The sequence below is a fragment of the Cheilinus undulatus genome, linkage group 1, assembly GCF_018320785.1.
Source record: "Cheilinus undulatus linkage group 1, ASM1832078v1, whole genome shotgun sequence".
Classification (NCBI taxonomy): Eukaryota; Metazoa; Chordata; class Actinopteri; order Labriformes; family Labridae; genus Cheilinus; species Cheilinus undulatus.
In genome coordinates this window covers 37,259,802-37,276,288 of record NC_054865.1, presented here as the reverse complement: position 1 = coordinate 37,276,288, position 16,487 = coordinate 37,259,802, and the positions used below count along the sequence as shown (strand labels likewise).

General features: G+C 39.9%; 1 protein-coding gene and 1 long non-coding RNA gene across 4 annotated transcripts in view; one reads left to right on the top strand and one right to left on the bottom strand.

Moving 5' to 3' along the window:
• sox6 (SRY-box transcription factor 6) overlaps positions 1-16,487 on the top strand; it is a 154,742-nt gene that overhangs the window by 117,654 nt on the left and 20,601 nt on the right. For all 3 annotated transcript variants that reach the window (XM_041786049.1, XM_041786059.1, XM_041786038.1), the window contains 3 exons: positions 2,088-2,237; positions 4,597-4,777; positions 5,738-5,925. In XM_041786049.1, coding sequence (XP_041641983.1) covers positions 2,088-2,237; positions 4,597-4,777; positions 5,738-5,925 — 519 coding nt within the window. The remainder of the gene's footprint in view (positions 1-2,087; positions 2,238-4,596; positions 4,778-5,737; positions 5,926-16,487) is intronic.
• Positions 4,731-16,487, bottom strand: part of LOC121508917 — a 186,870-nt gene continuing 175,113 nt past the window's right edge. The window contains exon 3 of the long non-coding RNA XR_005991833.1: positions 4,731-4,809. This is a non-coding gene — a long non-coding RNA (uncharacterized LOC121508917). The remainder of the gene's footprint in view (positions 4,810-16,487) is intronic.

Genomic DNA, 16,487 nt, shown 5'->3' with positions numbered 1-16,487 from the left:
TTCAGTAGAAAGTGAAACAAACATTTCAGTTCCAAAAATGAGAATTTTCTGGCTCTAATTTGTGTTTTCAGGCTTTAATGGGTTAAGGCCCAGAAACCATGGCCTCTGGCCTCCAAATCTAATAAGTTCATCTTTGTGTCAGGTTGGACATTTGTGCAAAGTTTGAAGAAAATCCTTTATGAATACTTGAGATATTGATTTCAAAAGTAAGGTATGAACATAAGGCCCCGTGACCCTGACCTTTAAATCTACTAAATTCATCCATGAGTCAGAGTGGACATTTGTGCAAAGTTAGAAGGAAATCCCTCAAAGGGTTCTTGAGATAACACGCTCACAAGAATGGCCACAGTGGCTGTACTGACAGCTTTACAGACAGACATACATACGTTTGGACAGATGTATGGACAACTTGAAAGCAGTATGCCTCTGGTCTTGGCCATGGCTTGCACAGAGGCATAAAAAAAGACTTGGGGCCTGCTCCTGTGGCCTCTCCTGTCCAAGACAAAAGGCTGTTTGTGAGGGAGGTGGGGGCAGTGCTATCATTGTGGGAACATAATCAGTCTGTCATTTCCGCTGCCCATGTGCTGTTGTTATCCCCAGGTCCTTTGGAAGAATGGGCCTTTTGTACTGCCGCTTATGTGGCTGCGATAAAGTTTCTTACAGGAGCACATGTGTGTTTATATCTGGTGATATGTGCACAGAGTGCTTTGTTTGGCTTAAGTCTGCCTTTCCACCGCTGAAGGTGAGGCCTGCAGGGCAAAGTCACTTTTTTTTTCCAAACAAATGCAGTCTGTAAGCGAAGAGTTAAAACAGGAAATGAGACAGGGGTTGCTGATTGGTAAGAGGAAAAGAAAATTAGATTCTCTGTGACAGAAACATCTGACTGAACAAAACAACAAACCATGAGGCTGACCTGGTCTGAGGATAGTAGGCCAGTGGGGGAGTTTGAGGGTGCTATCTGTCTGATGAAGTGAGGTCTAAGGCTGCATGGAGTAACACTATTTCTCAGACAGCTACTCCATTTGTAAGACACCAGTCATATCCAGCAGGAGACAAAAGCCAATTTCATCACTTACCTGGTGGCCAATCAATGAAGACCTGGGGCAGAGAGAAGTCTCAGCAGTGCAAGATTGCTGAGCTCTGTAACCATGGAAAAACAAACACAGAATAATCATGGTATTATTTGTTTCAGGGTTTATTGATAAAAAATAAGCACACAATTCAATTTCAGGTCATTAACTGTAACTTTATCCTGGATAAAGAAGGAATTACTGTGTCAAAAATCTGATCCAATAGACACTTAGCAGTCTGCGGTTCACCAGATTTTCTAGAAAGTATTTCCAAACCCTCATCTGAAATTCTTTATCCATCCTCTGAAGTATCACCACATAATCAGCAGAGTGGTGAAAACAAAAGGTGAGCTTTCAGAGTTCACCCTGCTACAGGCACAACTGCAACTAAGTACTTTGCCAGTCATTTGAACCACCCTCTTGTGTGGTAATGTCACCAAAAGTCAGACATCTTACTGATTTAATGCCAAGGAAAATATCAGTGATTACATCAGCATTCTCAGTGCAGGTTTCTAGATTTAATAATGCCTGTGTTTAACGTATTCTGTGATGGTGATCCAACTGAGGTTGGGTTTGAAACACCATGGAGTAGGACAGTCTCACATGGCTGTGTGGAGACAAATCATAGGCCAGAACTTCAATAGGAAGAAGTGTAGATGTAGAAAAATGAGAGATCTTTTCTAACACACTTGCATCCAGTCGGCAAACTTTTCTCTGTGATGAGTGGAAAATAGGGGCTCCAAGTATTTTGAATGGAAGCCATCTCTGTGTGGTTTTTAAGACTGCTGTCTCTCTCTGGGTTCTGCCTTTGAAATACAGTTAAGACCTTTGATGGAGGTTCTCTGCCAGGCTCATGGAAAGAGAGGAAAGACGTAAAAGAGAGGAGGGGGAGGGGAGATGAAGGCAGACACAGAAGCAGAGAGAGTTCTAGGGAGAGGAAAAGACAGAATATAAAACTTTGAATGTTCGCTGGATTTGGATGGTAACGCCTTGCGGGTTTTCCCCACCTCCCTACAGCAACTGTATGCCGCCCAGCTTGCCAGCATGCAGGTCTCTCCTGGAGCCAAGATGCCTCCGCTCCCCCAGCCCCTCAATGCAAGTGGGCCCATTTCTCCTTCCTCTCTGAAGAATGACAAGACTTCCTCCAGCCCCATCGCTCAAGTCAAGGTAGGACCTGAACTCGTCAAGCCTTCCTATCCATGATCAAAGGCTTAAGTGCTACTTGACCTAGCCTAGCCTAGATGGTGTAGTTTGAATAAAAAGAATCTACACAGTTCACCACTTCATGTTACAGAGCCCAGCCTCAAACAGGCCATCAATCTATTGAGCAACAACAAGGCGCTCGCTCTCTATAAACCATAACTTTGTGGACATGGTTGCTATGGCGAGAGCTGCTCCAAGCCAGTAATTTGTGGAACACATGGTTTCTATTTTTTTTCACAATGAAAAGTTTTTTCTTCCTTTTTTGTGACATAAATGGAAAAAACTATTACAACAGTGCTACACAAAGCTGACAAAAAGGGAAGTAAGAAGTAGGATTGACGACTGTTTCTGGCTTTTAAACAAACCAAATGCAGGATGTGTGTTTTCTGCTGCTGCTGCTGCTGCTGTATGGCAGGGCTCCACCAGACCTCCACACTGAGGAAAGGCCATATACATCATCCCCACTCAGTAAGGCCGTAATCAGAAACATACGCCCATTTGGAGTAGTTTAGCTTAATATTATCACAATGGAGAGATCATAAATCATGTCTTGAAATGGTAAGAAGGCACACTGGCTTTCTCGTCAAGCACTCAGACAGACACACACAACCAAGCATAGTCAGACACAGGCCTCATGAGATTTCAATTGAAAGATTGCCCTCGAACTGACATCTAATAGCTCAAATACAATCCTCTATTTACCAGATTACACTGAGGCGAGTCAGGCCAATATTAATAAAACAATAATTGGAGTCATAATATTACACATATAGCCAATAATTACAAAATTATGGATTTCAAATGAAATTAATCAAACATAAATAGAAAGCAAACATAAACTGGCATCGTCCCATCTGGGTCCACAGTCCAGCGGAATGAGATTGCCTTTAGTTTTGTTTGTGCGCTTTCAGCTTCACTGCATGACAAACTGTTATTGGCACAGCAATAACAAGGCCTCGGGGCAGTCTTTGCTTGAGCCATATGTTTGGACAAGGAGACACTTGGGCTTTGAAAAAGACTGTTAACGACAGCATGCTATAATCGGATTTAAAAGACTGCTGTACACACATGGCACTTAATACTGTGCAAAGTGACATTCCTCTATTGGGATGCAAGTGTTAGAGATGGTTCTATACAGAAATATTCAGGCTTCCACGTATTTGTTTACATATTGATCGTGGTGCATCTGAATTTACAGGACAATTTACCCATCATCTTTTTATATGTGTTTGATGTTTAACAATCCTGTTTGGCACTGAATAAACTGTTTGTAAATATAATTTTACTTTATATTTCAAATCCTTCCATTTATATTTTATTTTATCTTTATTTTCAAAGGATAAGAAAAAAGTAGCCTGGCTTAGTTTTTTCTTTTCAAACATAAAATTCATACATCCTTCAACTTTTCACAGATTGTTACACAGAAATGACAGCTACTTTAGTGTTGTGTGCAAATTAGGTATTTAGGCCCCAGTTTAAGAATACAAATTCTGAATACTACAGACTGTATATAAAAAAAATACTAAAAACTCTCGGTAGAAGATAAAAATGACCTTAACCTCAAAAACAGAACTTCCATTTTAAGATCAAGCCTCTGCCTTTGATAGTTTATCTACAGGTTAACCACAGATCCAACATATTTGGTCACTACTGAAAAACTGCTGAGTGTGGCCACCTGACGGATGATTCTCCTCAAAGCTCTGTAGGCTGCAACCGGCCCAGTGAATGCAGCGCCAAACACATGTATCCTCCTCTGACCTCCTCTCACAAGTATACATTTTTATTTTTTACATCATATTTTTTAGGAATAGACATATCAAAGAATATGATAAAAACAAGTATGCACAAATGAGGAATGAAATTAGAAAACAAGTTAATGAAGTAGATAATGCAAGTCGACATCTGATGAATGGAACAGCTGTCTTTGATCATTGGCACCGCCGTTATCTGGTCATTATTTATTCTTCGAACTGGAGTGCAGACACAGAGAGCAGGGAGGAGGAGTAGAGGAGAGGGAGAACAGATGAAGATGTACAGAGAGACAGAATCTGCTTTAATTAGTGTGAACAAAGGCGCCGGGCAACTGTGAGGAAGATCGCAGTGGCACAGCTCCTGAAGAAGGATGGATGAGGAGAGGAGAGGAGTGGAGAGGAGAGGAAGGAAGGAGAAGAGAGTAGAGGAGAGAGAAGAGGAGAGACTGGGACCCTATAATTAACCAGAAACATAGGAAGAACTGTGTCTGGGAATCCTTAGCTGTGAGGAGGGGAGGGGGGACACCTTTTCACATCTGTCTTCTCTCACACTCCTCTCTGTGCTGCCGTAGGAGGAGGGAACACAGCCGCTCAACCTGTCTGCCCGGCCAAAGACGACAGAACTTGTCAAATCCCCCACTTCTCCGACACAAAACCTCTTCCTAGGCAGTAAAAGCAGCCCGAACAATCTCATCAGCAAGGGTGGGATCCCTAGTCCGCTTGGAGGAGGTCTGGGTCGGGGCTCATCTCTTGGTAAGACCTTAGAGTGTCTTCACTTTCCAAACCTATACATGAACACAGATTTACTCCATTAAAACAAATGTCTACAGTGTGCACTTACATCCAGCGATACAGCAGTAAACATAGCCATATGGGCACTTTGGATAGGACACTGGTATTGAAATTATCCTCTAATATAGTCTGAATTTGGTATCCAGTATCGGATATCTGCGAGTGTGCTACTGCATGCACCTTTTCAAGACTGTTTCAAATGAAATACCATGACATGAAAACAAATAACTAAGTTTTTTGGTTGGCAAACAAGTGTCTTTTGTCAAAGCAAGACAATTTCAGGAATTTATGTTTTTATTAAGGCTGTCAAGAGATTACAACTATTAATCCCGATTAATCTCTGAATTTCTGTAGTTAACTGTGACTAATCACATGCTTCTATCACATTTTTAAATTCCACTATTTTGCATTCAAAACTATCTTTTTGTTTTTTTTCCCCCACTGTCTAAACTAATTGACTTCCTGTTCGGATATATACCTGCCTTTATAGGTAGCTCGAAGGTTATAACATGAAATTAACCATGGAAAAAGGAAGTTGTTATGGATTAAAAGGAAATTAGGGGACAGTAAATAAGGCAAAAGGTGCAGAACACTTTTGACTTGTCTACTAAGATGTCTTGTTAGTTTTTTAAGCTGAAATGAGATGTTAAGGATCAGTGCTGGACTGTTTTTTTATCACTGTGGTGGTTTAACCCACAGTGTGTCAAAAGAGACAACAAATCATGCAGTTTATTGTAATTTTAAAAATGTTAGTGCACTAATTATGGACCTTCATTAATCTTGACAGCCCTAGTTTTTATGTTAATTTCTAATCACATTGTAATCAGAGGGCCACTCACAAGTCAATATTGGGATCAGTAACAGGAAAGACAAGAATGTATCCAAACGTCTCTAATTTTTTCACTGTATACGTCTATATAGATATCCTGTCCAGCCTAAACTCTACAGCGCTGTTCGGGGACCAGGACACGGTGATGAAGGCGATCCAGGAAGCTCGGAAAATGAGGGAGCAGATCCAGAGGGAACAGCTGCAACATCACCAGCAGGGCATGGAGGCCAAGCTGTCCGCCCTCAGCTCAGTGGGCCTCAACAACTGCAGAGTTGACAAGGTTAGGACTACTATCATCCTGTCTCTGTTTCAGGTCTTCTCCATTGCAAGCTCTTTCCATAACACAAAACCAGGCTGTTGACCACAAAGAGTGTTGGGCTCCCTCTGCACGTCGTGCAGAAAAGTAACTGTTAAAGAAAGTGGAACATGGTAGTGTGGATAGAGGGCTCATTCTTAAGACCAGTATTTTCTTTAATCCATGTCCAGGGTGGTCGTATTGATAAGAGCTGGCATGGTTCAGTGTGTAGATGTTTTTAGTAAAAATTAGTACGCATGTGTTTGTGTGTTCAGCGGGCTGAGTCTTGTTGATGTTGGTGTGAGGGCCGTGACAGGCCATAGCACTGCCCGGTGTGGGTTAAGAAGACTCTGAAGTCTCTGCCCAATTAAGGCAGACTTGCAGCCCTCTCCGTCCCCTGACATGGGACAGGGCTGCTTTGTACCAGGAGCACACACTCCCAGGGATTCCCTTTAAAAATATCTTCAATCGATGAGTCAATCAAGGAGAGAAAAAAGCTGTCCTCCTCTCTTCAGCTTGATGCTGTGTTGCCAGTTGGCTGTGAGGAGCAGGCAGGAACTGGGAGCGATGCTCATTAATATTTCAGCACATGACACTTTCAACCAACAGCTTCAACTAGGTCAATGTATATGTAAAAAAGTCAATGAATATCTATTTTGATTTCCCTTTAATTTGGTGTTTTGGAAGAGATCACTGTCTATGCAGGTGGCAATCAAAAATGCTCTTACTGGAGTGAAATAAATAAATTGGTGCAACCCCCAGATGGGACACAAACAGCGCCTCCTCTGCACTGAGCCTGCAATAAGCTGAACAAAAAGCAGCACCACAATAATTGATGGAGCAATTATTTTAGTGTTGCATTGTTACATGTGCTTAGTCACACTTTAAAAAATGTATGCCCTAATTATGCACCTCAATGAATCATGCTGAATGTTTTAATGCTGACAGTCCTAGTTACTACACATGCTTATAGCACAATAACAATAAAATTGTGATCTATAAGGCAAGCCTAAATGTGATTATCTCTTCCTTAAATACAAAAAACAAAGTGACTTATGGAGCAAAACTGCCTCCTAAACCTCTCATATTTAAAAAAAAAAAAATCCTTGCATCACTACAAAATAGCAACAGAAGTTCATGGTAGTCTGCAAACACCATTTCATCTAGAGGAGCTGCTGCTTCTTCCCTTTCTCCTAAGTTAAATAATCCAGTAGCCATAGAAGCAGCTGAATCTGACATTAAAAGAAGTAACTGATAACTGCTATAGGAGCCTTTATCAACAGACAGCACGCACTCATGAATTGTCCTTTGCAGGTAGAGCTCAACACATTTTTCACTCTGTGTGTCTTTTGTAGGATTTAGTTTTGTTCCCTTCTGAATTTTAGGCTCGTCTGTTAAACCTTTGTTGAAGCAGTCATTTGCAGGAAGAAAAGACTTTCCTACTGCTCTCTGAAGGAATCAGCACCTTAAAAATGCCAGTTATCTCTTGCTTGCAATCTACTTTTTTGTTGAAGAGAAGGTGTCTTTCTCTGAAAGTGAACAAAAAAGTGTGGTTCTCTTGGTGGATGGGAGTTATGGCAGTGAATATGCCATAAAAAAAGGGACATAAAGTAAATTACTATCAAAGAAATTACCACTCTGATAGGATCCATGTATTGACAGCACAGTGAATAGCCAAAAATAATTACAATAAGGTCCTGTGGAAATTAAGTATTACATCTTATATCATTTAAGCTTTACACACATACCTCAAAATGTTAATAATAAAAAGCATCCCCTCTGGTAATATCTGTCTGTTTTCATTATAACATCATTTATTGGTCTGTTGAATGGCACCTTTGCTGGGCTCACACTTGACTCTGCCTGGTGCAAATCATAGTGAGATATCGTCACCTCTTAGTTTCCATGACACTGGCCCTATTAGGACGGTGTGAAATGAGAGGTGTGCTTTATCAAGTCAGCTAAAAGAATCGCCCCATCATCTTCATCCTTCGGCCGCAATAAAGAACAGTGGGTTGTATTTCAGCGCCGAAATGAACGAGAAAGGAGAGAGAGTCTTATGCTGATACAAGCCAACGAAGTAGAAAGGTTTGAATGCCCCAGATAAAAGCTTTCACTTTGGTCAGTTTCAGAATATTAATATTTCATGAAAGCGCCTCACCTGACATAAATATGGTGTGGTCTTTAATAGCTCCCCTCTCAGTCTGTTGTTTGGAAGTTTATCATAGTGAGAGCTTACATGAAGAAGATTCTGGAAAGGTAACATAAATGGGATTAAGGAGAGGTTAAAATCATCCAGCGTGGCTGTTAGATGGGGATATTAAATATTGATTTATCCCACTGTAATGACCGGGCAAAGGAGTGGGTCTAAGTGCTGCTTACAGATGGATCAATTCATCTTTTCATACAAAGTGTATCTGAAGAGTACAATGCATTCCTTCCTCACTTTTAGCACTAGGACTCTCTCTCTCTCTCTCTTTCTCTCTCTCTCTCCTTCTTTTTCTCCTTGCTTATCCATTGACCTAGGAGAATGTGTTGTAGAGCAGACTCTCTGTCCAACAGTATACAAGCCTTTAACCTGAGGACACATACAATATTCATGCTTTACACAAGCATATTTCCTTGCTTGTCTTTTTATTTGTCTGTTTTTACTATATCCCATCAGTACAATAAAACCTTTTACAACCCTACTGCAATTTACCTTTTTGAAATATTTATCTAAAGGTATTATTGTCTGCGGAGGGCAATTACTTTGTTCCATTATTTACTATCTCTTCCTAAGCCGGTGGAAGCTTTTACCTCAAATGTGCCAGTATGCCTTCAGTCAAATACACTACATCTGAATCCATCTGTAACCATTTGAATTGTTTCCCTTTATTATGCACTGCAGCTATATTTGGGCAAGCTGTTTTTCAGGGTCATGGGTGAATAAATACCAAGTGTCTTTGGCTTTCCATTTGCTCTTAGATGGTGCAGTCAGAAACTCAGCCATGTTACCATGTTGTCATGATTTTGACCTAATGAAATGTATGGTCAATAAATCCAAAATTAACTTTAACGTTAACAATCCAATTATATGAACCATCATTTTAACAGAAAAAATACTAAATACAAAAAATACTACAGTGATCATTAAGACTTCTTTTCCCTTTCTGTTTACATAAAAGACAAAATTAGGCAAGTATCATGGTAGCTGGGTGAGGAATTATGGGACTTGAACTCAAAAACCTGGGTCAAAACTAGGGCTGAATGACACTGGAATTAAAGTCACATTTTAATCTCTTCTGTCTGCAATAAAACACATTATGTGCTATCTGGCAGCCTTAGAGAGCTTTATCAGGTACAGTATCACAATATGGTGTAGTAACCTGGCACTGCAGTTACAATCCAAAGTGATGGACAGCTGCACAGACTATTTTTGAACAAGCAACTCTTAAGCAGGCCAATAAGATCATCAGTGATCCATCCCAAGTTCTACATACAGAGTATGAACTGCTGCCCTCTGGTAAAAAAGTTCAGGGTTTCCCTTTGTAGACTTAAGAGGTTTAAAAAAAAAAAAGAAAAAAAAAACATTTATCCCTATGTCTGTGAAACTCTGAAATAGTGGCAGTTTGGGCAGGATATGCAATGGACTATGATTTCTCTATGCATTTTTGCACTGGAACTTTAAGGACAGAATGTTATTTATCATTAAAGATAATCAGTGTTTTATGTTTACAGTTTGTGATGTTAAATGATGCCTTTTTATTGCTGTATCATGGGTTAAGAGCCCAAGCCAAATTCTCACTAAGAAGAACAAAGTTAATTTTAGTCTTGAATGTTGATGCAAATGAAAACAGGAAGTTATTCCAAATAGATGCAGTCAGTTTCTTCAGGTTCAAATATTGTCCAGTAACACTTAAATCTTAAAATCCTAAACAAATTGTCCAGGACTTTAACGATATATTTGTCTAATTTGGAAATGAGAACCCACCACCAGCAAAATGCCAGAATTTAGTGGCTGATTAGTGGCTTTAGCTCATGTACTTTTCAAATAGGTTAATCATCTTGGGTCTTGGTTGAGGTTTAGTTACAGTTAAATCGACCTTTGGGGACACTACTGCAATGGAGACTCTAACCAGCCCCAAACCCATAGACTAAAACAACAAAAATAATGTTTTCCTTTTAATGAACAAGTCTAAAAGCATTGTTTTCTTTTGTAGTTTCAACATTTATAAGATTGTCCATTATTTGAATACTGACTGTAAGTCTTGATAATGATGTTCTTATACCACGTTATACTGTCAGCGTGAATTAAGTGTCAGCTAAAAAACATAAACGGCTGATAGATGTTTTAATCAACCAGCGCCAGTGGCCACTAGACAAAGAGCTCAAATTCCAACCCTGGTACACGGGTACCAGGAAGGACCCAAGGAAGGACATTAATCCTGATAAACTAATATTAAATTATCCATATGAGCTTGAGCAATAGCCATTTGAAACATGTTTCTAGTGATTTCAAACTAAAACAGACATTTTCTTTTATCTCTAACTCCAATAATTACGCTAAAGGCAGCTGATAGCTTTCTTGAATTTAATCTGACTAAATGAAAATGGTGTAAGAGAATGTTAAATTTAGACACGAATGATACAGCATTGTTTGCCTACATAGAAAATATTTCCTTCAGACTTTTCCAGTGTCTGTATTTCAAAAGCTTATACCGAGAAAATTATAAAATTGCAATGTGGTGTGCATCCCTCATCAATGTTTGGCATACTGGATGTTTGGTTCACATGTGGCCTGGCTATGTCTGTTTTTTAGGACAGGGGCATTGAGGAAATTCTCTGGAGGGTTGTTTTAGAGGGTCGTAACAAATGACGTGTTCACATGGGTAAAAGGACTTGTTACTAACTATCAATTTACATTTTAGTAGAAGAAAGCTTATTAAATGTTCATTCCTTTACATTAATATATGTCTGACTTCCAATCTTAACCTGTCCCACCATATTTGCATATTATCCGACTGAGGTGACTTTAAATGTAAGCAGTTAGGAAAAGGCCAGTGTAGACAAGAGATGACACAAGAAATATTGGCCCATTGGTTGATAATTCATTTGACCTAAATCTGCTGTTTAGAGAATTGTACCCCTCTGTATGATCAGGTATGACGTGTTCCTCCACTGATACGTCAGTTTCTCTTACTTTAGTTCCTACAAGACATAGCATATGTCTTGTGTAGCTTGTGTGAGATATTCTTGTGCTGACATGTGCCTAACTGGAATCAAAAGGTGAAAGGCCAGTGTATTAACCTATTGAACTGCCCTTTTCTGCCCCGCCACACCTCTTCTCTTCAGTATTGATGACTACAATTGTCCATTTCCCGTTTCCCAAAGCTCAGCCTGTAAATATTCAAATGGAGCTTACATTGGTGCTCCACAAAATCCAGACTCCTAACCTATTGGTTGAAGTGGTTATACTGTCTCTCCTGTGTGTTTATGTGCATGTGTGTGTGCACATACATGTGCATGTGTGTGTGATGCCAGGGCTCTTTTCAGGCAAAGCCCTCACAAAGACTTTGAATATAATCTTGTCTGGTCTGCAGCCCTGGAAGCAATTTTCTGCTCCTTTTCGACTGCTGTCTTGGAAATTGCAAACCAAGGCGTTTTGGCTGCAATGTAAATCCTTGGCATACAAGGGTTTGCCCATCCAAATTAGATTATGCTCAGCTCCTAGACACTGAGGCTGTAGCCAGCGAGTGCTATTGTGAAGATTGCTTACATTAATGCTTTGTCCAATTGTTCATGTTTGCCAGAGAATCATGTGTGACTCTGGATAATACGTGTTCATGTGTGTGTGAGTGCGTGGCTCCTCTCCCAGGTCAGGTCTCCTTTGCTCTGTCTCGCCTCCTCCCCAGAAAGACATCAACACAGCATCTTGGTAGGGTCATTTGGCGGTGGTGGCTCCATTATTTTCTACTGTTGTCAGTTTATATGGTGGATTTTCTGGCCTGCTGCAGGTGCTCAGAAATGCTGCTGGCCACAGTGACTAAGACCTGTGATACCGCACTCACCACGAGGCACATACAACAAAGCATGAGGGAAAGAATAGGCCACAAAGGACCATTTATAATCTGTGGTATTGTTGCAGAGGAAGCATAAAGGCTCCAGCGTCCAACAAGTCTTTTGAGCTTTTTGTCCATATGTGAAAGGGGTTTTTGTAATGCTACAGTTCCTAATATCCTGCTGTTTACAACCTGAAAGGGATTGATAAGGAACTAGACTCCAGTCCAACTTAGTGCAACATTTCCCAAAGGAACAGTGAACAGTTGTGGATCAGTAAGGACTAGGACAAAATGATGTCAACACAAATGATTTGAGCAGTGTTGATAGGAAACTACTGAAGACAGCGTGAGATGGTTATAAATACCACACTCTTAAAATGACTTTGTTTTCTGACTGATTCTTATTGAGAAGAAATGATTAGGTAATATCAGACAGGAGCTGCACCAACATTTCAAGTGAAACCAATTGTTTAGATTCAAGGGACATTTCAAATAAGCACTTAAAGGTCACATTTTGTTGGTTCTTCCTCTACAAAAAACATCTCAACTTAAATAATGAAAGCATATCCTTTTATTACAAACAAACAATAAAATCACAATTGGAACAAGGCCCAGAGAAGGGCTGCCTTACCATTTTCTGTTTTTTTTTCCATAGTTAAAGCTCCTTCATTTAATAAAATAACTTTTTAGCCTCTGTTTTAAACAAATGAGGTGATGCCCTGGCACTACAAATGGGACTGAAAAGCTGGCCATCCCTGCTCTGTATGATGTTGAGGACGACTTGTATAGAACAGATGCCAGCCTTTTGTGGGCTGCTACTGTTGATTCTGCTGCTGCCTGCATTAGCGTTAGCAAAAGGGAGAGCTCAGGGTAAAAAGAGACCAACAGTCAGCTTGAAAGGAGCTGCGGGTTTACCGCATGGCTGGGTGTACTTAACATTTAAATGGTTCAAAACTAGCACAAACTACTGGAAAGCTGCAGACTTATAAATAACACTGCGACTGGTTACAATAAAAATACAAAACAGATGAGGCGCTGAGTTGTGAGGAGTTGCAGCCATGTTAAAGTGCAGTCTTTGTCTCCATCAGGGCTGGTACATATTGTGAAGAGAAGCCTCAGAGAGTGATGACTGACACTTGATACACAAAGCTCTGTATTGTGGTCAGAGAGCTAATGCCTTTAACTCGCCACATTCCAGGTGTGTGATATAACCAGAGCCACTTCAGCACATTATCAAACATAAGTGGCTGTTTAGAGGTCTGCAGCTGGCAAAGTTTCCTATGATGACAATTTTAAACATATGCAATCAAATACTTTCCAATATAGATCAGATTTTATGGTGCAGAGACCCTAGAAAGTAAAGCAGTTACTGTCAGAATTCACAAGAAAGGCCCAAACATGTCATTTACTGTATATACAATGCATTCATACACCCCCAGAAATACTCAGACTCTTGTATGACTTCAAGTTGGCTACTGGTGACTTTGGAGGGAAAAATGGTGAAAGAAAGAAATGAGATTACTTCCAAAATAATCACTCAGGTTTCAGCTTGTTTTAGAAAGCATGAATGCCAGTCTAATCCCACATCATCCGATTTAAGTCATTCCTTTTTTAACATGGAGTCATATCTTTTGATCTACACAACCAGGAAAACAATTGGTGAATTAATGTCGCCAATAAAAAATAATTAGGCTTTCAATCATGATTAACACGATGACAAAATTGAGTCGGGTTAATCATGAGTTAATCATCAGTACGATCTAGTTTTTGTCAAGACTCTAGTTTAACAACATAAACATCGACAAGTTTGTCTATTTTTGTAAAGGTTTAAAAAAAAAAAAAAAAAAAAGACGTATAGGACTGAGAAAACATAGGTCCAATCCTCTCTGCCACTGCTTGGTAGAGTTCAGCCTTACTTAACTCAGACTTTTTTACTGACACTTTAAAGTAACAACCAGTTCTAGTTCTTTCACTTTGGCGGCACCTATGGCCATAAAGTGTCATTGCAGGGATTTTTTTTAAACCTGCCTTTCACTTTGATTTATTGGAAACTAGCTGGACATAATTTTTACCACTCACTTTTCCACTTGTTTTATAAGCGTAATCGTCTTTATAGATTTTTTTGTGTGGCCAAAGAAATCATTTACTGAAATCCCTCACAGAGACTGTAAAAACTGACTGCCTTGGCTGCCAGTTGGCCTCACAGTAAGATCAAGCTCCAGGTCAGGTCATAGATCTTGAAGCACACGGCTTGAGTTTGAGTCTAACCCCTCCTTTACAAAAATAGTTTTCCACTCCCTTTCCCTGATTTCATACGCTGTGTACTCACATAAAAGTATAAAAGTCCAAAAATACATCTCTGAGAAAAACTGTACCATGAAATCTGTACTTATTTCAGTCAGGACCTTGTTGTCAAGAAACATACATGATTTGCAGCTATAAATATTTCTTTATTAGCAATTATGAATTAGCACTTATGCTATCATTTATGTTTGGTGTTGTGGCTGTTCTGGGATCCCCCTGCCCTGCATTAAGCAGGAACACTACCTGTTCTTGAGAGCAGAGCAGATATCAATGACAACAGAATGATACTGATTAAGTCAGAAGCAGAATGAAGGAGGAGCTGGGGTGGAGGAGGGTTGCAAGAGCAACTTGTAGAGTGTAGCCTGGCAAGAGCAGTTTAAAAAAGGGAGCATGAGAACAATTAGCCAATAGTGTGCATAGAGCAAATCAGCTGGCCATAAGCTGATGAGGGCTTGCATGAGATCAGCTGATCTCAATTATGGTGGTGCTTGACTCCGTGGCCTGCCTGAAAAAATGCTATAAGCTCGATTTTCTCTACCCAAAAGTTGGCAGTGTTCTTTTTACTGGTGCCTTAAAGTAGCTGTAATCATATTATTGTAGTCACTTTAGTGTTGCACTTGATATGCTTTTGCTCACAATAGTTGGGTTCTATTAATTTGAATAATCTATTTCCGTAAGTCTAGATTGGCTGTAAATTCTCCTAGCATACACTAGAGAAAAACTGGCACATCTTAATTCATAATCATGTGTTTTAAGTATGTAGATATAATGGCAAAAGCAGATATATTCTGATATCCCATGCATCCAGCCATACAATAGTTACATATCGACACAGACACGCAGAGAGGTTAAGGATTTTATCTTACTGCTGCTAAAATCCTGCTCCTTCGTGCAAGCTGTGTTTTTCTAGTCCACTCTCTGTCACAGTAACCATCCCCACCTATCACTCAGCAAAAAATTTTTCCTAAGCCCCTTTAGCTTTTTCTGTTGCAGACATTTAGAGAAACTAGGAGACAGTAATGTATCCTGGTCCCTTTTTTCTCTTTTGTCTTTTGTCCTGACCTGTTGACTCAATTATCTGATTGACAAACCTACATTGTATACTGTCTGGACATTACTTACTGCTTGTGTATTTCATTATGTACTACACAGTAATCAAAATAGTTTTGATAATGATACAAACTGGAATAGTTTTACTATGTGTGGGCGAATATTACAGCAGTTATTAATGAAACCAGTAACTGATTTTGTATCCAACCTGACGTGCTTTAAAAACTCCCTCCAATTCATGGTGAATTGCATGCTGGCAAGCTTCACTTCTGAACAGTTTTTCTCCCATATTTGGTGATTATTAAGTTAACAGTGGTATACTGTTGTTGAGTAAATAAATGCTGATTTGATGAAAAGGGACTCATCATTTACAGACAAGAGGTGTCCAGCAGAGGAGGGCAGTGTAATTTGCAGACTCTGCGTCCACACTTCACAATTATTATTGTAGGCTGAGAGCTTAGCTACGGTACTAATAGCTACACCTAGATTGCAAACGTTATATGAAGAAGATAGATGGTACTAAAAAGGGCAAAACATCATTGTATGTTTTGGACTTTGCTGAATGTAACTGATATCATCATGCAGGAAGACAGTTTGAATCATTTCCCCCAGAGAGACCCCCAAAAAACAGACTTATAGTCTGGTATTCTGCAAGAGCTTTCCTCATTTGACCATAGGCTGAGTTACAACTGTGTTATATCATCCAGCAACTGTTACTGACTTATCAGATATTTATTGAAAATCTCAAAGAGCATCAATTTAGTAGTATTTGGATTTAGAAGCTTGTTATTTCTTAACCTGGTTAAAAAATTTAGCCATCACCAAAAAGAAACTACTCACTTATCAACACCAAGGTCTGCTTTACTCTTCTGGCTATTTTTCTTTCATCTCTGTCTGCGCAATCTCAGACCATATGGCTTTGCCTATAGCCTGGAGCTATTTACAAAGGAGCGAGTGAAGGAGTGTTAGGAATGGCAGTGCGTTGCCTAAATATAGGGCAGGAGGAGGCACAATGCGCAGGGCCGTCAGCCACCCGCCTCTGCCCAGAATACACCCTGTGGGCAGAGCAGCAGGCCTCCGGCACATGTTCTGTGGCCGGCCAGATTAAAGCTCTCTTTACAGCACTGACAAGGGCTCTTTTGGGTTCCCTCG